General features: G+C 54.2%; 2 protein-coding genes across 6 annotated transcripts in view; one reads left to right on the top strand and one right to left on the bottom strand.

Moving 5' to 3' along the window:
* The first annotated feature begins 6,694 nt into the window (after positions 1–6,694).
* NAB2 (NGFI-A binding protein 2) lies at positions 6,695–12,676 on the top strand. Of its 2 annotated transcripts, XM_061416761.1 has the most exons (7): positions 6,695–6,932; positions 8,389–9,262; positions 9,703–9,836; positions 10,179–10,230; positions 10,324–10,456; positions 10,657–10,848; positions 11,823–12,676. In XM_061416761.1, exons 1-7 carry the CDS (start codon positions 6,850–6,852, stop codon positions 11,930–11,932), a joined length of 1,578 nt encoding a protein of 525 aa, XP_061272745.1. In that variant the 5' UTR covers positions 6,695–6,849; the 3' UTR covers positions 11,933–12,676. The 2 variants fall into 2 exon arrangements, with proteins under 2 accessions (XP_061272745.1, XP_061272746.1); XM_061416762.1 differs by lacking the exon at positions 10,657–10,848 and having other exon boundaries at positions 6,705–6,932.
* Positions 12,616–19,529, bottom strand: part of STAT6 (signal transducer and activator of transcription 6) — a 14,883-nt gene continuing 7,969 nt past the window's right edge. For 3 of the 4 annotated variants that reach the window (XM_061416757.1, XM_061416760.1, XM_061416758.1), the window contains 11 exons: positions 18,875–18,967; positions 18,332–18,538; positions 17,049–17,143; positions 16,816–16,952; positions 16,349–16,495; positions 16,062–16,125; positions 15,846–15,956; positions 15,213–15,305; positions 14,363–14,428; positions 14,124–14,252; positions 12,616–14,033 (listed from right to left, as the gene is read on the bottom strand). In XM_061416757.1, coding sequence (XP_061272741.1) covers positions 13,844–14,033; positions 14,124–14,252; positions 14,363–14,428; positions 15,213–15,305; positions 15,846–15,956; positions 16,062–16,125; positions 16,349–16,495; positions 16,816–16,952; positions 17,049–17,143; positions 18,332–18,538; positions 18,875–18,967 — 1,332 coding nt within the window. In that variant the 3' untranslated portion in view covers positions 12,616–13,843. The remainder of the gene's footprint in view (positions 14,034–14,123; positions 14,253–14,362; positions 14,429–15,212; positions 15,306–15,845; positions 15,957–16,061; positions 16,126–16,348; positions 16,496–16,815; positions 16,953–17,048; positions 17,144–18,331; positions 18,539–18,874; positions 18,968–19,529) is intronic. The other variant, XM_061416759.1, reaches the window with a different exon arrangement.

The following is a 19,529-nucleotide window of genomic DNA, read 5'->3' as shown; positions in this document are numbered from 1 at the left end:
CACTGGACCTCCAGAGAATTCCCACCACTGACTGTTAAAATATGTAAATGCAGTGTACAGTAATAAAACTGGTTGTCCATAAACACATGAAACCTTATCATCTAAATGAGTTCCATCACTTCCAGGTACTCAAGAAGCTTTTAGCCTTGTTTTAATAATATGAACACTGCTCAAAACACTTTGAGAATCATCTTCAGAGTCTATAGCACACACTTCAATGAATATTCATTATCTGCAGGTGGATCTGATTTATGCAAATAGCCAAAAAAACTCAGGCCAACGCTGATGAGTAAATGGGGCAGGAAATCTGGATCATAAATGTGTTTCAGAATTTTTTTGGATTTTAAAATGTAATATGGTGCATATGCAATAAATAAGACAGCAATCTCAGTGGGGTCTGGGACAGTACCTCATAAATGAATGTTTCTGCAATGAGAGATGAATATTCACATTGGTATAAATGAAAGTGGCATAAATGAAACTATAAATAACCTTATGTATTAATAAGCTATTTCACTCTCCTCTTTCACTTTCAAGAGGCTCCTTAGTTCCTCTTTGATTTCTGCCATAAGGGTGGTATCATCTGCTTATCTGAGGTTATTGATATTTCTCCCTGTAATCTTGATTCCAGCTTGTGCCTCATTCAGTCCAGCATTTCACATGATGTACTCCACATGTAAATTAAATAAGCAAGATGACAATATACAGCCTTGATAAGCTAGGAGGTCCGCCACAAAGTAAGTTCAAGTCAGATTAGGTTTCGTAGTCAAAAGAGATATGAAAATTTTTGGTTTTCATAACTTTTTTTCATAACTTTCTTAACTTAGGTAAAAGACTGCAGATGGTGACTATCTGATGATGATGCTCCATTCTATCCAGTCACCCAAGCTAGAAGCCTGAGAGTTACTCTAAACTCTTCTCTTCCCCCAACCCTTTAGCCAGTCATCAAGTTCTATTCATATTACCCGATGATCTTTTTTTAGTTTTTTTTTGAAAAATAATTACCTATTTATTTTTGACTTTTCACTATGCTGGGTCTTCACTGCTGTATGGACTTTTCTCCAGTTGCAGTGAACAGGAGATACGCTCTAGTTGCTGTGTGTAGGCTTCTTGCAGTGGCTTCTCTTGTAAAGCACGGCCTCTAGGCACGGGGGCTTCAGTAGTTGTGGCTCCTGGGCTCTTCAACACAGGCTCAATAGTTGCAGCACAAGGTTAGTTGCCCTGCAGCACGTGGATCAGTGATAGAACCCATGGTTCCTGCATTGGCAGGTGGATTCTCTACCTCTGAGCCACTAGGGAAGCCCTGATGACTATCTTTTAAATCTGTCCTTTCCTCTCCATCTCCAGCGTCAGTGATTTAGTCTAGCACCTTGCCATCTCTCTCAGAGCACTTTTGTTTCCTTCAAGTTGGCCTCTCTGCACTTTTAACTTCCATAAAACCTTTTCTCCATACCACTCCTAAATACAGATCTGACCATGTCACTCCCATGTTACAGTCTTTATGGTTCCATGGCATCTCCTGTGATACTTTATGGCCCGTGGTCCTAATATCACCTAAATACAGATGTATAGAAACAAATTTTGGGACTTTCCTGGTGGTCTAGTGGTTAAGAATCCACCTTGCAATACCGGGGACGCAGGTTTGATGCCTGGTTGAGGAACTAAGATCCTACATGCCACAGAGCAGCTTAGCCCATAAGCCACAACTAGAGAGTTCATGCCCCAGAATGAAAGATCCCCTATGATGCAATGAAGATCCCGAGTGCTGCAACCAAGCCCCAACACAGCCAAATAAATAAAAACACAAACAAGGCCATCCTCTGTGCTCACAGAGCACCTCATATGCTTATCACTTAAATAAAAGAAACAAATTTTAACTACAACAGTGCCACTCAAAGTTTGTTGTTATTTTTGTTGTTCAGTCGCTCAGTCATATCCAACTCTTTGTGACCCCCATGAACTGCAGCACGCCAGGCTTCCCTGTCCTTCAGCATGTCCTGGAGCTTGTTCAAATTCATGACCATTGAGTCGGTGATGCCATCCAACCATCTTGTCCAAAGTTTGTTACCACTCTGCAATGAAACAATTTCAGAAATAAAGTGTAGGCATTTAGAAACTTCTATAGCAATTTAACAGCAAAATTTTATATTTATTGAATCTAATAAAATGGGGATTTTTAAAAAATTATTCATTGTTAGTGTTTTTTATAGAGTAGTGCACTCTACAATGATTGTAAATTGCTTTAAAAATTGGTCCTGGGCTTACCCGGTGGCTTAGTAGTCAAGAATCCACCTGCCAATGCAGGAGCCATGGGTTTGACGCCTGGTCTGGGAAGATCCCACATGCCGTGGAGCAGCAAGCTGGTGCACCACAACTATTGAACCTGCGCTCCAGAGCCTGTGCTCCGAAACAAGAGAAGCCACTGCAATAAGAAGCCCAAGTACCGCAACTAGAGAGTAGTCTCTGCTCTTCACAACTAGAGAAAAGCGTATGCAGCAATGAAGACCCAGCACAAAATATATAGATAAATAATTTTTTAAAAACTTGTCCTTTACTATAGGTTGAGAAGCTCTGGTCTAGAATATCCTAAATGAAATGGCCTTGTACACCTCCCAGGGCTCCTTTTTAATCTCACCAGCAACCCCCATCCAGCAATAATGAACAATCTCTAATTTCTCCAATGTATCATTCTGTTTCATACTTCCATGTAAATTTAAACTCTGTTTTCTATGACTTGATTCTCCCTTCTTCCTGGAAATCTATTTATACTTCAAAATTCTAGGCTGCATCATCACCTCCTTTGGATGCCTTTCTCAACCAGCCCCTCACAACCCCAAGCAGAAGATATCACCTGCCCCATGCCTCTATCACTGTTTGTAGCCCTATTATTGCACTATATTGTAATTGTTTATGTGTCTACCTCCCCTGTTACCTATGTGGCTCCTTAAACACAGAAATCAGGTTTGTCTTTGAGGGTGAAGCATCTCTGGTGAGATGACTAAATTGAAGGACAACACTTCAACTACAATTCTAACATATTTTTCTGTTACCAGCAAGGACTTCAGACTTTACCTTTAGCACCTGGGTATGAATTTATTTACCAAAATAGCAAACATTAGAAGGCCAAGGAGCCAGACTTGTGAGACTCACTGGCAACTTTAAAAAGGAAGGAGACATGGAAAACAATTGTCACCACTTGAACAATTCTGCCCAGGTTCAGCCCCCTCTGGGTCAATTGCCCTTTTCAAAGCTGTTCAGGCCTAGAAATAGCATCACCAACTCACTCATTTCAGAGGACCCACCAGATACCAGATCAGAAGTCCTAGGCTAGAGGTGCAAACAATTAACTATAATTGAAACATGTACAAAGAGCCTTGAGGGGCTGGGGGCGGTCACTGAGGGATGGGAGGAATTAATTCTGCCTAGAGGAGTTGCAGGAAGGACAGGGACCAGGAAGGTGACATTTGTGCTGCATTTGCCCTGGTGAAAACTTGGGGGACGGTTGTTGGTGACCAGGGCAATCTGCTAGATGCAAATCTACTCGTGCCTAGTAATGACAATCCTTCTGGTTAGCAATTTCCTCACTCCTCTTCCACCCACTTTCTAATCCTTTCCTCTGTTCTTGGAAAATTGCAACAGAGGATAGTTTCCCTTCCTGGAAGAGATCAGTGTAGCATTAAACTAATCCTTGATTAAATGGGACCCGCTGCTCAGCTCTGTGTCCCTCTGAGAACACCGCCCTGGAAGGAGGGGGTAAGCAGGTGAGCCCAGTAGAGAAGCGGGCTTGATCCACCCTGGGGAAAACGGGGCTCAAGGAGAAAAGTGAAAGTGAAGTCCCTCAGTCATGTCCGACTCTTTGTGACCCCATGGACTGTAGCCTGCCAGGCTCCTCCGTCCATGGGATTTTCCAGGCAAGAATACTGGAGTGGGTTGCCATTTCCTTCTCCAGGAGATCTTCTCGACCCAGGGATTGAACCCAGGTCTCCTGCATTGTAGGCAGACGTTTTACCGTCTGAGCCACCAGGGAAGTCCTATATCAAGGAGAAAAAGAGAAGAAATTAATTTTTTTTTTAATTTGATGCACCTCTTTGTCAATCACCCCTCACCTGTCTCTTGTCTTTGTTGTTTTTCCGTAGTTTCTCTTAATCTTGGTCTCTTTCTCTCTCCATTTGCTAAGGGCTGGAAATTCCTTGTTCTCAACGGAAGGGAGGAGGAGGGGAGTTGGAGGTGGTAGGAGTGGGAGGGAAGCGAAGAACAGACATCTCAGCAGCTCCGGCTGCGGGGGAGTCTGGGCCTCTGGCGGGGCTTGACAAGTCAATGGTTTTTAAAATGTACATATTTTTAAATCCACGCAGAGGGGCTCACAAACCTAGAGACACAGACACACAAGTAGATGTAAAGAAACGTATAGATACACAACCTCGGGGTACAGAAGTACAAACTGGGAATAACGTCTTAAATTTGCTTCTGAGCATTTCACAATTTACAGTTTTCATATACACTCTCACTTGAACCTCACGACAACCCTGAGAAACAAAGATACAAACACTCGGGAGTTTCACTCTCAAACACACGTTCGCACCCAAACAGATTTCTTCTGACCCCGAGGGGTATGGGCTGGCCCAGTGTGCGGGGTTTTTCTCCCCTCTTCCCTCTCTGGCCTAGTACCGGCCCCAGGACCAGGTCCCTTCCGCGTTCCCTTTCCTGGGCCGGGACCCAAGGCCGAGCGCCCAGTCGGTTACCGCCCCCTTGCTTCACGCCCTATTCCACCCTCTTCCCTGGCTGGCCCGCGACTCCCCCCGGATCCCCGGGCTCGGCACCGGCCCAAGGGGGACCGGGTGGGAGGGAGGGGGGCGCCTTGAGCAGAGGCTGCGTGGGCGGAGGATGTGCGTCACGGGGAGCGTGGGCAGAGGGAGGGAGGAGGCACGTGGAAACCCGGGGCCAGCCGCTGGCAGCCCAGGCTCTAAAATAACCGGAGAGGGGAATGGGGGAGGGGCGCCCACACACCTAAGGGGGGTCGGGGATGACCCCGGAGGTACCTCGTGTCGCCGCGCCCTCCAGTTGCCGGACGGAGGACTCAGCTCGTTCCTATCACGCCCTACCCCCGTGTTTGTAGCTTTATGGAATGGAGAAGAGAATCTTGGCTACCGAAATTCCCCCCGGTGATGCGATGCACCCCCACCCCTCCTCTCCGGCCCTCCACTAACGGCCGAAAGGTCCCCTCGCCAGGCCGGAATGTAGAACCAGCCCTGGCCCACGCCACCCACTCCAGGCCGCCCCGGGCCACTCAGAAGTGCAGAAGGGTGGGCGGGGCCGAGGTTTTGGACTAGGGGGAACCTTGCTTCTGGCCAGCCAGCTCGCTTCCCGCCGCCTCCCCCCACCCTCCTGCATTTCCTCGGGGCATAGAGCCGCAGGGCCGGGCGCTCAGAGCCCCCGCCTGTCCGCCCTCCCAGCCGTGGGCGGGAGTGTAATGGGAACCAGATGGAGCTGGGAGAAACAAAGGGGGTAGGGAGTGGGTTTCGGAGAGGGGTAGGCTCCTCGAAGGAGCTCCTCCCTCCTATTCCTCGGTAGGGAGCCACGTTGGACATACTCGGCGTGGTGCCCATCTAACTCTGGACTCTTGCGGACCAAGTGCCCTAACAGACGTCCCTAGAAAGGGTATCCTCCCTCTGCCAGGGCTACCACAACAGTTTCCCAGGAACAGGTCCCCATCCTCAGCAAATAGGGTGCGAAGAGTAGAGGAAGGCGGGGTACCCCTCCCATGCCTGCCTGACCTAAGCGCTAACAAAACCCGTCGCGACTGTAATCGACGCGCGTCTAAGTGGTAGCTTCTAACAAGCCCCGCCCATTCCTGTTTCCCAAACTTGGACGTGGACTCCAGGCCGGGATGGAAGGGCGCCTGGGTTTCCGAGAACTGCCTCTTCAAACAGCTCCTTTAGGGGCTGGGAAAGAGCGTTTGGAGATGGAAAAGACTCCTGCGGAGCCCCACGCTCACAGACCTGCCTTAAGCGCACTCTCTATGGGAGTCAGACGCACGAAAGGAGACGCGCACCCCGAGTCTCCAACAACTTTTCCCGGCTCACTCCTAACGTTCACAAGTACAGCACCGCGAGGTTCGAGTGTGGGCAGCAGGCGTCCGCAGAGCTGTTTAGACGCGTGTGCCCGTCCTTTGCGCTGCTCGGTGTCTTTGTGTACCTGTGCGTGGTTGTGAAACTCCGCTCTCCTCTCGGAGGGGAAGGGGGAGTGGGAGTAAGAATGTCGCCGGCTGGGCGCTCACGTGGGTACGTGGGCGCGGAGAAGGCCGGCTGTGCATCCGGCGTGGGCGGCACGGAGCGACCTCGCCCCGCCCGCTGGATCCCCAAGCCCGCCTTCCACAGCCCGGCCTCGGTCACCTCAGTCTCCAACTCGGCGCCCCGGGCTGAGTCCCCGCCCCCGCCTCCATCTCCACACTCCTCCCCTCCCCCCAACATCTCCGCCTCTCTCAGTCTCTCCGCCGCGGCGTCTCCCCGGCCCGGCGGAGAGGCCCGGGCGCCCGCCCCCCGCCCCCGGCCTCCGCCCCCGGCTCGGCCCACGCCCTCCGCCCGCCCGGCAGCCAGCGCTGCGCCGGGCCTCGCTCCCCGTGCGTCCTGCGGGGGCGGAGGCGCGGAGAGGCGGCAAGCGCAGCCGGGGAGGGGGGGGGGGGCAGAGGCACAGACAGAGGCGCGGAGGCTCGGAGAGAGGAGACGTGGAGGGAGGGACGGAGCCCGGACAGCGGCGGACACGGCCTCGCGCGCAGGGAAGAGCGCAGCGCGCACCAGGCGCTGAGTGCCGGGCACTGAGAAGGGCACCCCGGGTGGTCTCCAGCCGTCCATGCACAGAGCTGCCTCCCCCACAGCCGAGCAGCCGCCGGGCGGAGGGGACAGCGCCCGCCGGACCCCGCAGCCCAGACTCAAGTTAGTGGGCAAAGGGAAGCGGCGGGGAGTGGAGATGGGTGGAGCTGGACTCGGGAGAGGGGTCCGGAGGGCGGAGGTCGAGGAGAGGACGAGGGGAAGCGGGACGGGGGTGGGGGGTGGAGACTGACGGAAAGGGGGTGCGTCTTCGAATTAGGGGGCCCAGGGAGCAGACAGAGATATGATGCAACTGGAAAGACTAGAGAAAGAATAGTACCTAATTCTCCATCGCCCGTTTATTTTGGGGGCATGACCTGGCATGTGAGCCCCCTGCAAAGAATGTGGGGGCTCCCAGGCGGCAGGGGAAGCCTTGGGGCTCTAGCTGACAATAGTGCCGGCGGAGGGCCGCTCAGCTGGCTCAGCGCGTCATTGGTACCGAGCGCGCGCGGCTCCGGGATCCGGGATCAGCCGGCGCCTTTGAACCAAGAGAGCATCAGAGGAGCTTTGCAGAAGCGGGGCAAGCCTTAGGCGTCTGTTCATTTCTGTAGCTTTATTTACAGAGTGAGGAGGGGAGTTTCGATGTACAACCCCTCCCTCAAGAGGCCTTGAATCGCTCCCCCACAACACTTAAAGATGTGGGTGGAAAAATGAAGGAGAGAAGGGTAGGCGGGAGGCCCCCCCGGCGGTTTTCGCCTACAGACGCTACCACTGTGGGAGTGTGTGGGGGCGGACCGGGCCCCAGAGCAGAACAATTGAGGCACCCCTCCCCTCCCCCGTGCCTGAGCTGAAGGGATGGCTCTACCTATGGAGCAGGTGGGAAGGTCACTGCTGGGAGAGGGACCAACTGAGGGGCCCTGGGCAGTCTGGAAGGTAGGGGAGGTCCTGGGGAGAGAGAGCAAGAAGGTGCAAAGAATGCCTAAGCCGTGGGAAAAGCTGAGCAGGGGTGGGAAAAGGGAGCAGAGGATGGATGGTCTGCCTGGCTCACAGTGAGAAAGTGCAGGGGAAGGGGCCACACCTCTCCTGCTCAGCCACATGAGCAGGATGCCACCAGGGAATAAAGCTGGCCAGCAGTGGTCCTAGTTTCCCCTGTAGGGAGGACAAGGATCCTATGTTCATTAACTTTGTATTGTTAAGACGGCTAGGTGTGTAGGGTGGAAGGTGAGGATGGTGTTCTGGAAGAGACATTGGTCCAGCTAATCCAGGGGTGTACTGACTGGCCTCATACTCATGGTCTCCTTGCCCGAGATCACAAAAGTAAAAGCTGAGGATAGGGGAGCTTGGAGCCTTTGACTCCCACAAAGACCAGTCTGGCTTCTGGTACTTCTAGCCAGTCTGGGATAGCACTGCTTCTGAGCAGTGGCTGGTTCGCCTAGTCTGTGCTCAAGTCTCAGCAGAGAGAGCATTCAAAAGAGGGGAAGAGAAGCAGGCAGGAAAGAGAAGACAATTGTGAGGGTGGGTTGGTACCCAGCAGGGAACTTGCACTTACTGCCCCCCCCCACCTTGTGCGCCTCCTTCCCAGGCCCAGTTCCCGAGCCATGGCCCTGCCTCGGACCCTGGGGGAGCTGCAGCTGTACCGGGTCCTGCAGCGCGCCAACCTTCTTTCCTACTACGAGACCTTCATCCAGCAGGGAGGGGACGACGTGCAGCAGCTGTGCGAGGCGGGGGAGGAGGAGTTCCTGGAGATCATGGCGCTCGTGGGCATGGCCACTAAGCCCCTCCACGTCCGACGCCTGCAGAAGGCACTGAGAGAGTGGGCCACCAACCCAGGGCTTTTCAGCCAGCCCGTGCCTGCGGTGCCTGTCTCCAGCATCCCACTCTTCAAGATCTCTGAGACGGCGGGGACCCGGAAAGGGAGCATGAGCAATGGGCATGGCAGCCCGGGGGAAAAGGCGGGCAGTGCCCGCAGTTTTAGCCCCAAGAGCCCCCTTGAACTTGGAGAGAAGCTGTCACCATTGCCTGGGGGACCTGGGGCGGGGGACCCCCGGATCTGGCCAGGCCGGAGCACTCCAGAGTCCGATGTCGGGGCAGGAGGAGAAGAGGAGGCTGGCTCACCCCCATTTTCCCCACCGGCAGGGGGAGGCGGCCCTGAGGGGACTGGGGCTGGGGGGCTGGCAGCAGCTGGGACTGGGGGTGGTCCGGATCGACTGGAGCCAGAGATGGTGCGCATGGTGGTGGAGAGCGTGGAGAGGATCTTCCGAAGCTTCCCAAGAGGGGATGCTGGGGAGGTGACATCCTTGCTGAAGCTGAACAAGAAGCTGGCACGGAGCGTGGGCCACATCTTTGAGATGGACGATAATGACAGCCAGAAGGAAGAGGAGATCCGCAAATACAGCATCATCTATGGCCGCTTTGACTCCAAGCGGCGGGAGGGCAAGCAGCTCAGCCTGCACGAGGTGAGGACCCCAGCCTGCCAGGATTGCCTGGGACATCTAGAGCTTGACCTGCTTACCTCTGAGAATCCTCACATTTGGCGAGTCTGTTTCATTGCCCCATAAACAGGACCCAAAGTCCTGATCCCCTCCTCCACCAACCCCAGCTGCTGCTGTGCCTCCCTGCTCAACTGAGGGGGATGCAGACACACAGGCAAAAGCCCAACTGTCCAGTTCCATGCCACCCAGGACCCCACAGGATTGGAGGAGGCCCCTGGCATTCATAGGAAGCTCTGGGTGCTGCCCTCTGTCTTCCTCCCCCAGGAAACTCCTGGTAGTGTCAGAAACCCAACCAAGCATCTCATGGATGGTCTCATTTGTCTGATGGAGAAGGGGAGGGAGGAGGTCTGGGCAAGGTAGTGGGTGAGTCAGGATTCTGACTGCTCTGGTGGTCCTCTTCACAGCTGACCATCAACGAGGCTGCTGCCCAGTTCTGCATGAGGGACAACACCCTCTTACTGCGGAGGGTGGAACTCTTCTCCCTGTCCCGCCAAGTGGCCCGAGAGAGCACCTACCTGTCCTCCTTGAAGGGTTCCAGGTGAGACCCCCTTCTCTAGGTTCTTCCTCGATCAGATTCCTGTGCCTAGGAACTGGGTCACATCCTGCCTTCCCGTTCAGGTGCCTTTCATCCTGCTTCCCACCTGCCTTGCTTTGACCAAGTCCACATGTGTGAGGTCCAGCCCCTTTTCCACTTGTCTGAGGTCTGGCCCCCCTCCCATCCATCTCAGACCCCCTCGCCCCCTGCAGGAATGGCGCCTAAGCTGGATACACCTGCTTAGCTAGACTCTTTCCAGATTCTGGAAACAATGCATTTTAGATTCTGTGTCTGCCACGTGTCTCTCCCCAGCCTCACTGTCCTTGTTCCTCTCAATCTTTGCAGGCTCCACCCTGAAGAACTGGGAGGCCCCCCACTGAAGAAACTGAAACAAGAGGTGGGTTTTCCAGGGCAAACATCGGGGGTTAGGGCAGCCATCCCCAGCCCACTCCCTTCCCAGTCCTCATTTTCTTATTTGGGGCATCCACAGGTTGGAGAACAAAGTCACTCTGAAATCCAGCAGCCTCCTCCCGGCCCTGAATCCTATGCTCCCCCATTCCGCCCCAGCCTGGAGGAGGACAGCGCCAGTCTGTCTGGGGAGAGCCTGGATGGGCACTTGCAGGGTGAGTGTGCATCACAGCCCTTCTTACTGTGGGGGTAGAGGGCACGGGAGGAGGGCACCAGGAGGCAACTGCCTGGAGTGGGGTTGGGAGGCCTGGCCGGATAGGAGCCAGTGGACCTGGGTCTATGGGCCTGGCTGTGTGGTTGAGGGTGGGGGTTCTGTTGCTGTGGCCCCTTACCTGACCCGTGCCCATGCCCGCAGCTGTGGGGTCATGTCCAAGGCTGACGCCGCCCCCTGCTGACCTGCCTCTGGCATTGCCAGCCCACGGGCTGTGGAGCCGCCACATCCTGCAGCAGACACTGATGGATGAGGGGCTGCGGCTAGCCCGCCTCGTCTCCCACGACCGCGTGGGCCGCCTCAGCCCCTGTGTGCCTGCGAAGCCACCTCTCGCAGGTGAGGCAGCCAGCAGTGCTGTCCCCAAGCACCCCACTACCCAGGCCCTACACAGCAATCCTGGTGTCCTGGGGCCAGCTGGGAGGAGGAGGGCAGGATGGTGGGGCTCCAGCCAGCCAGGCCTTTAGTTGCGGAGGAGGGACCCTGCAGGGCTATTCCCAGTAGTGAGAGTCCAACCCCTAATCTGTGAGGGGGGAACTAGGGGAGCAGGGAGACAGAATGGGGGACAAAGGGGAGCAGGAAGAGGAGAGCCACCAAGAATGGAAGCTTGGCTGGAAGTTGTGCCAATGCAAGAGGGTGGAGCAGGCGAGGAGCTGGAGTGGGGTTGCCAGCTTGGAATTGGAAGAGCCCGAAGGGGAAGGGGGATGCTTTGTGTGTGGATGGGGAGGGGGGCAGGCAAGTAGGCCGGCAGAGAGGGCCGGGCATCGGCTGGGCTGAGAGTGACGCAGCAGACAAAGCCACCAACCCTAGCTTGGTATTTTTAAACTGTGCGTGGGTGGGAAGTGGGGGTGGGGACTGAAAGAGGGGGGCTCTTCTTGGAGGAGGAGCTGGGAGGCCGACTTCCTGCGTTCCCCCTGTTTTGGCTTCTAAGAAACTTGGGGGGCCCGACAAGGTGGGTGGGGCCTGGGAGGAGGCCAGGGAAGAGTGGGGGTGGCAGAGCCTGGGAAGGGGGGGAGGGGGAGAGGTCAGAGCCAAGCCGCCCCCACAGCTCCGACAGAACCAGAAATTCCAGCAGAACGGAGGCGGGAGAGACAGAGAAGGAGAGACACACACACACAGAGACATAGAGCTACACACAGCCAGAAAGAGTAGGGGGCGCACACGCTTGGGTATGGAACCCCGGCCCCGCCCCGGACAGGAAGTGGGCCGGAGTCAGTAAACCAAGCTCATCCTCGCAGCCTTCTCCGCCCCTGCCTCTGTGTTCAGCCACCTCTATGTGCAACAGCCGCCTGACCTGGCCCTTCTCCCTGCAGAGTTCGAGGAGGGGCTTCTGGACCGATGCCCGGCCCCAGGACCGCATCCTGCGCTGGTGGAAGGTCGGAGGAACAGCGTGAAAGTGGAGGCTGAGGCCAGCCGGCAGTGAGGGGCGGACTGGCGTCCTCAGACCCCAGGCTTCTGGCTCATATAGACCCCTCTACTCTCACCCTGGCTTCTAATCACGACCCTGGATCCTTCCCCTGCCCTTCTCCTCCCTCCCCCCACCCTGCCCCATGGGCATAGGACTATGGGGCTTCAAGCAATAACGAGCAGGGGCCTGGCCAGAGGACACAGGGAGGGAGCATGGCGCCCCCTCCCCCTTGCCTAGAGCAAGGAGGCGAGAACTCTGCCCCCAGGGCACTTGGGGTCCCCCTTCCCCTACACAGCACACTCCCATTCTCTCTAGTTTGAACCAGTGACATGAGCAGTTGGACTCAGTTTGGACATGGGGGAAAGGGGGACTTCTCTGGGAGGGTCCAGCAGCTAAAAATAGAAACATTTTCCCCCAGATCTGGGGGCCTTGGAACACTGGACATGCTCCTCCCCCTCTACCCCCCCATTTTTGTGCTTCTAGTTTGTTTCTTTAATTTAACAAGTGCTGCAGTTTGCCCCCCAACCCCCATCTCCCCCCCCCAAGTCCTCAGCGTTCTCTCCTTCTTGCCCTCTCTAGGGGGTGTGGGGTCCCCTTCACCGGCCCCCTCGGGAGGCCTGGGTGGACTCAGGGTCTCCCTCAGCTGGGGGCTGGGCCGCAGCACCTGTCTGAGCAGTTAGAGCGTCTTTCTTTTCAGATCGTGTACAGTAGATTATTTATTTTGTTATTTTGAAATAAAATTTATTTTATGGCTTAGGATCTCTGACCCCCAAGATGGAGAAAGGTTGGCATGGGGTGGGAAGGTGGAGGGAAGCTGGCAGTGGGTGGGAGAAATAGAAAAGCAGCAGCAGGTAGGGCCCCCAGTACATCAAGGGGACCACACACCTGAGTCTGGACCCCAAATTCACACTCTGCCTCTGGGCAGGACTGGGGGTGGGGAGCCACCAAAGCTACAGCCTGATATGCAGATGTCGCAGCCACATAGACCCACGTGGGCACAATCACACCCAGAACTGAGTACATTTGGGTTAGCATATGTCCGAGAGGCCAGCATACTTGCTGGGGCCTTGTGTGCAGTATCTCATACTTGCTAACTTGTGTTGTCACACAGGCAAAGTCAGAGAGATCAATGTTCTATGAAGCCATACAACTAACATGTGTGACATCCATATATTACATGTCCCAAGTGCATGCGCTTTCACCTGGCTGTACACAGACTCAGCCCTTGAACTTCTGCACAATCTCACACACGTATCCTGAAGTCTCCAGTTGACTGACAAGAATCTGGAGCTGGTTGGGACTTTTTTTTTAATCTGGGCAAAAGCCACATCTGTTACCAAATGTACAGACCCCACCCCACCTCCCTCCCAGGGTCTCCTGAACTGCTTCCCATCTCTCCAGGGCTGGGGCCTAAGCCCATACCGCCATCCTCAGTGTGTGGAACAGATGTGTGCGTGCGTGCGTGTTTCCACCAGTGAGTGGTGAGCCCTGGCTTGGGGCAGGCGGAGAAATCCCCCTCTTGCCCGCACCTGTGCTCTTGTCCAGCCCTCTTCCTGCTGAGTGCCATCTTCCAAGGAGAGCTCTGTGTGTGGGTATGTGTGTGTGTATGTGTGTATGTGCGTGCACGCACACACACATGCGTGTGCACTGCCTGTGCAGTCATGTTGGGGCGTGTCTCACTTGGAACCTGAATTTCCCTTCCACTATCTGGAAGGGAGAGGGCAGGGGTGTGTTGGAAGGGAAGGAGTAGGTATGTTCCACCCAGTGTACCTTCTCCTGGCAGTCTTTTCCTCCTGAGCAGGGAGTGGGTGGGGAGAGGAAGACACACCCTCCCTCTCTGCTGTTGGGCAGGAGCAGGGGCAGATGCCCAGAGCAGGCCCGTGGGGGCAGGAGAGCGGTCTCTCTGGGCTCCGTCTCCAGCTGGGATCACCAACTGGGGTTAGCTCTTAGGTCCAGGTGGGACATTGAGATCCCAGACTGCCCATAGGGGGAGGGCTGCAGGAGGGGTTGGGGTCCCAAGGACCCTCCCCCTGACTCCCCTTGTCCTTCCAAGAGAAGCTTGGTAAGGTCCTGTTCAGTGGGAGGCAACAAGGGCGGGAACATGTCTTCACGGACCCTGCAGAGAGGAAGTGGAGAAGCAGTGGGATAGGCATGGTACCCACACCGCAACCCCCCACCCAGCCTCCACCCCCAGGCTGACACTCACCAGGTGCCTTGAGGGAACCCTCCCACCGGCTGGTTCAGGCAGCTGTCTTCTGCCATGGTCACGTCTGAGCAGAGCAAGGGCTCAGGGCTGGACACAGCATGATCCTGAGGTGGGCACGGCAGCAGGCCCCTGCCAGCCCCAGAGAAGTAAATGAGGTGGTGGGGGGGGTCAGGGTGGGGTTGAGGCTGGGAATGAATGAGGAGCTTGAGCTCAGGATGGGGGCGGGGGTGGTCACTCACTGCGGGTGAGGTTGGTCAAAGGGCAGGCTCATCTGGCTCAGGTTGGGAGGCATCGGCAGGTGAGGTCTGGAAGCAGGAAGAGGAGGGTACAGTTAAAGGAAAGCTGGTCCAGGGCAGCTGTTGCAAAGTCAAGCCCATTGAGTAAGGAAACTATTTCCAGTTCCTCATCCTGATGGTATCACCTTGGGCAAGTCATTTCTACCTGTGAATTTGGTCCTCTTCTCTGTATAAATGTTATTATATGCACTGGGGACTGAAGCGGGGGACAGAGGAAGGATACATTAGCTAATTTCTGAACTCTGCTGGTTCTACGATCCCACCTCTACCTCAACTCCTATGGGGGGAAGATGTCCTGCTTTGACTGAGAGTCAGTAAACACCTGAGTGCTACCTGGAGAACAAAAATGTCTATTCCACTTCCAGGCCAGAATGATAAATATATACAAATCAAGGTAACAGAAAAAGGACAGTAGGTTTAGGAGGCAGGAGAGAGAATACTAATACTTGCATAGCTCTTACCAGGAGCTGGGTTCTATGTTTAGCTTTATACATATTACTAACTCAAATTAACCTTCACAATAATCCTGTGAAGCAGGTATTATTATCATCATTATTCCATTTTACAGATGAGGCATTAGAGTTAAGTAACTTGCCCAAAGTCAGCAAGTGGTGGAGCTGGAATTTGAACCCGGATCTTAACTATTAACACCTCAATGGAGTGGACAGAAGAGACACAGGCATTGGCTTTGTGCCACCCTTTTCTCACTGAAGAGCCTCTCTTCACAAATACAAGTGCCAATCCCCACTGCAGGGGGTGACCCAACCCATTCCCCAGAGGTGACCCCACTTACTCCTGGAAGGCTGGCAACATATTGACTGATTCTTCCCGGGGGAGGGCTGGATATGAGGGGATGGAGTGAGAGCGTGGTGGGTACACTTGGGGCCTAAGGAAAGAAAGCAGACTCTTGAGGCCAGCCCTTCTCCTGGACACTCCCAATCCCCTACCCAGGAATCCTGGGGCTTCCCTGGGGGCTCAATGGTAAAGAATCCACCTGCCAATGCAGGAGACATGGGTTTGATTCCTGTTGCAAGAAGATCCCACGTGCCATGGAACAACTAAACCTGTGCACCACAGCTACTGAGCCTATGCTCTAGAGCCCAGAAGCTGCAACTGCTGAAGCCCATTAGCCCTAGAGCCCACGCTCTGCAACAAGAAAAGTCACTGCCATGAGAAACCTGCGCACCGCAACTAAAGAGTAGCCCCCACTCGCCTCAACTAGAGAAAAAGCCTGCACAGCAAGGAAGACCCAGCAGAGCCAAAAATAAAATAGGTTTTTAAAATTCTATTTTTAAAAGAAAGTTGGGGGATCCCTTTCAAGCAAAGGAAATTCCCTACTTCAACCCCCAGTGCCAACTCTCCCCATGCCCATGCTGAATGCCTGCTGGCACAGATCACTCCCAGTTCTCTCTCTCAAGCTTCTTACACCATATCTGGGCCGAGCTGCAGGTTCATGGAGGAATCAGGGGCCATTCCAAGATCGTAAGAGGGCACCATGGTAGGCATTTGGGGCTCTGGGGTGGGAAGTGGCTGGTCCCTGGAGGAGGGGAGGAGGCATGTGTGACTGACCAGGGGTTGATGCCACACTTCCTGCTTACAAATAAGTATCAAGCCTGCCCTCCATCCACACCAGCACACTCACCTTTCCACAGTCATCTTGATTGTAGCTGGGACATAACCCCTGCCATCCTTACCCATCTGCTCAGCTATTGTGGGGAGGAAAGGAGAGCCATGGAATGCTTCCGGGTTAGGAAGGAAGGGAGCTGGAAAAGGTGAGCATGGATGATGGGCAGGGTCCAGAAGCAGGGAAATGACAATGGAGGAAGAAGTCAGGGATGACACACAGCAGGTGGGGTGGGGGCAACCAGGAGCAGGGAGGAGGCGGACCACAGAAGGAGTCAGAGCTGCCAGCCCCGGCTCACAGCTCACGTTTGTAGTGGCTCCGGAAAGCCTCATCCTTGGGTTTCTTGGGGTAGAGGTTTTTGAGCTGAGCGAGGTCCCGGATTCGGTCCCCAAGTGAGCGAATGGACAGGTCTTTGGCAGAGAATGGCTGGATATTCTCTATCTGTGGGGAGCCTACATAAGGAATGAGGCCATGAGTCCCCTCTGTCCAGACTTACTTCCCCTTCCCCAACCTACCCCGATGGTTGGACTCATTCTCAATCTACCAAGGTAAGGAGAGGAAGAGCTGGTGTGAGGGTCCCACCAGTCCCCATTCCCACCAAACTCCAAGTGAGAAGGTAGAAGTTTAGGCCACAGAAGGAAGAAGAGAAGTTGAACCTAAGGAAGAACTTCCTGAAGATCACGGTTGGCATCAAAGAAGGCCAGGACCTTTCTCAGAAGAAACCCCTGAGGGCACAGGCACAGAGGCAGAGGACTGGCTGGGGTGACCTCACCATCCTGGCCTCGGATGACGTGGGCAATGGTGATGCCCCCAATCTCTGAGTCACTGAATCGAAGGAGGAAGGTTCCATCAGGCTCGTTGAGAAGAAGGCTAGTGACGTACTGTTTGCTGATGAAGCCAATGATCAACCTGGCCAGGATGAAGGAGAGGTTGTGGGTGGGGGCGTAGTGTGTGGAGCAGGATCTGGAGGCCCAGATCCTCAGGTTACCTGGGGCAGGGACTCACCGGTCTGACCAGTAGCTCCGGAGACAGCGTTTGGTGAGATCCAGGACACCATCAAACCACTGCCAAAAGGTGAAGCCACGACCCAGCAGGATCTCCTGTGGGGAGAGGGGAGCCGGTGTGAGCACAAGAGGGCCAGAGCGGGAGCCTGGCTAGGCCAGCCACTGGGCTGTGAGTACCGACACAACAGAGTCACAGGACTGAGGGACCACCCTGCACCTGAGACCCCATCAACGACAATGGCCACACTCAAGCTTCCCATGTGCCAGGCACTAGTCCAAGCTCTTGCCATAAATTACTGTATCCGATCTTTACACATCTATGGATGAAGATCCCATGAGTATCCCATCTTACAGATGAAGAAATGAAAGCCTAGAAAGATCAAATAACTTGCTTCTTACACAACCAGTGAAAAGCAGAGCTGGGATTTAGTCCAGGAAGTCTGGGCTGGGCCCCCTCATAACCACTGTGCTCCACCCCCTCCTGAATGAGGCCTGGCGGAAGTGGTGTCCAGAGAAGGCAGTTTGCAGGATGTAAGTGTCCTGTTCCCTTTGCTAACACATCCTCTGGTCGTGTGGGCTTTTCTTTCTTCCTTTTTTAAAAAAGAGATCAGTACATGACAGCATTGATTCAGCTGATCTTCAACCAAGACACTCAGACCTCCATTTTTTCCTATTTTTGTAACAGATCCAGTCCTGAGCCACCTTATTTTGAGGGCAGTAAAATGTGGTAGCTAAAATCAAGAGTCAGAAATATGGCCTCACTTACTGGGAGGCCTTGGAGAAACTACTTAACATCTCTGAGCCGGTTCATCCTCTATAAAATGGGTGTAATAGTACCTACCTTAAAGAGCTATTGTGATGATTAAGTGAGATAGCATACATATAGTGCTCAAGTACAATCTGGCATATCCTAAGCTGTCAACGCATGGTCGCTGGTGTTATTGCATTTGTCCCTGTGGGATTTTGTCCTGGTTTTTACAATAAGAACTATTTTCCCAATGGGTCAAAGTCATTTTGAATCAAAGCTGTGTTTACACACAGTCTGGGTGAGTCATGCAAATCACTAGCAAAAGGGAAGACAGAGGGCCCCCAGACAAAAACTAGGGGGATGCCAGAGAGCCAAGGGGTTTTCCTGCCTGGGCCAGGGCAGAGGCCCTCCTGATGAACATGGCAGGGCACTGTGAAAATCCTAGTGGTTGGTTCCTGGGCAGAGGTTGGGGAGGCCCTGAGTGCCCCAGGGATGAAGTGCTTGGGGGTGGGAGGTCCAAAGGGCAAGGGAATGACCTTGTTGAACTGTGACCAGGACACAGAACGGTGCTGGAAGGCTTCTATACTGAGGCTGTTGTCATTGAAGATCTTCTGGGCCAGGAAGAGGAAGTGCTCTGGGAGTAACCCCCGGTTGGTCCCCACTTCAGCCATGAACTTGAGGTTCAGAGTTTCACACATCTTCTCCCAGGGCACCCGCTCAGCCACCACAAAGGGCACGCGGTCCTGGGAGGGGAGGGGAGAAGGTGAGGGAGCCTCAGGCTGACGTAGCCATTCCTCATCAGAAGGGCCTGCATCCTCCCCCTCTCCCCAAGACTGTCCCTCCCCAGCCTTGTCCCCCTGAGTCTGCCCAAGAAAAATGGTGCTTTTCCAACAGTAGTCTAAGGTGCTACCACAGAATCGGTGTTAAGATTAGCACGAAAGGAGGTCAGAAGGACAGAAACAAAGTCCATAAGAAGGAGTTATGGTCACTCTCATGTGGACATACCAGCCACCCCACCAGCCTGCACCCACCCGCCAGGTTATAGCCCCTTCTCCCCCCAACTCCGGGTCTTGTCTCACCATCTCAGAGAAGGCATTGTCCCACAGGATGGTGGCTTTGGCATTATTGTCTTGGTTGCCATGGACGATGACCACCAGGGGCAGAGACAGGGCCTGAAGCGGGTGAGGAAAGGGAGCTCTTGGTACTGGGGGACAAGGGGCCTCTGCAGAGGGCTGGCTCTGAGGATACCCGGAAGCTCCTGAACTCCCACCACACAGTTAAAAATTTGTGGTGTGTGAACGAGTGCTTTCTGAAGCTGAATTATGGCCTCCCTGCTGAGATGTGGTGAGGAGTCAGTGCTATGGAGTCAGACCTCCAGGTTTCAAATACCAGCTCCAACATTCAGGAGCTGTGTGACCCAGGCTAAGTACTCAATCTCTGTGTTTCAGTGTTCTCATCTGTAAAATGAGGCTAGTAAGAATAACTCCCTCATAATGTTAACTGTGCAAACCCTGTGTGTGTGTGCATGCGTATGACTTAAAACAGTGCCCTGGTCTAAGAAAAGTGCTTCAATGCCTTAGCCATTGGCATGGCTAAGGAAAATAGTTCTTATTGCAAAAACTGGGACACAGTCCCACAGGGCCATATGCAATAACACACACCGTCATTCCCTGGAGTGTGCACTTGAGTTCTCGTCCTCCCCACTCCCGCTGGAGCCCCCACATGCGTGAACCC

This window comes from Bos javanicus, chromosome 5 (genome assembly GCF_032452875.1).
Source record: "Bos javanicus breed banteng chromosome 5, ARS-OSU_banteng_1.0, whole genome shotgun sequence".
NCBI lineage: Eukaryota > Metazoa > Chordata > Mammalia > Artiodactyla > Bovidae > Bos > Bos javanicus.
The sequence above is the reverse complement of the archived record's forward strand: the minus strand, read 5'-3'. Positions and strand labels throughout refer to the sequence as shown.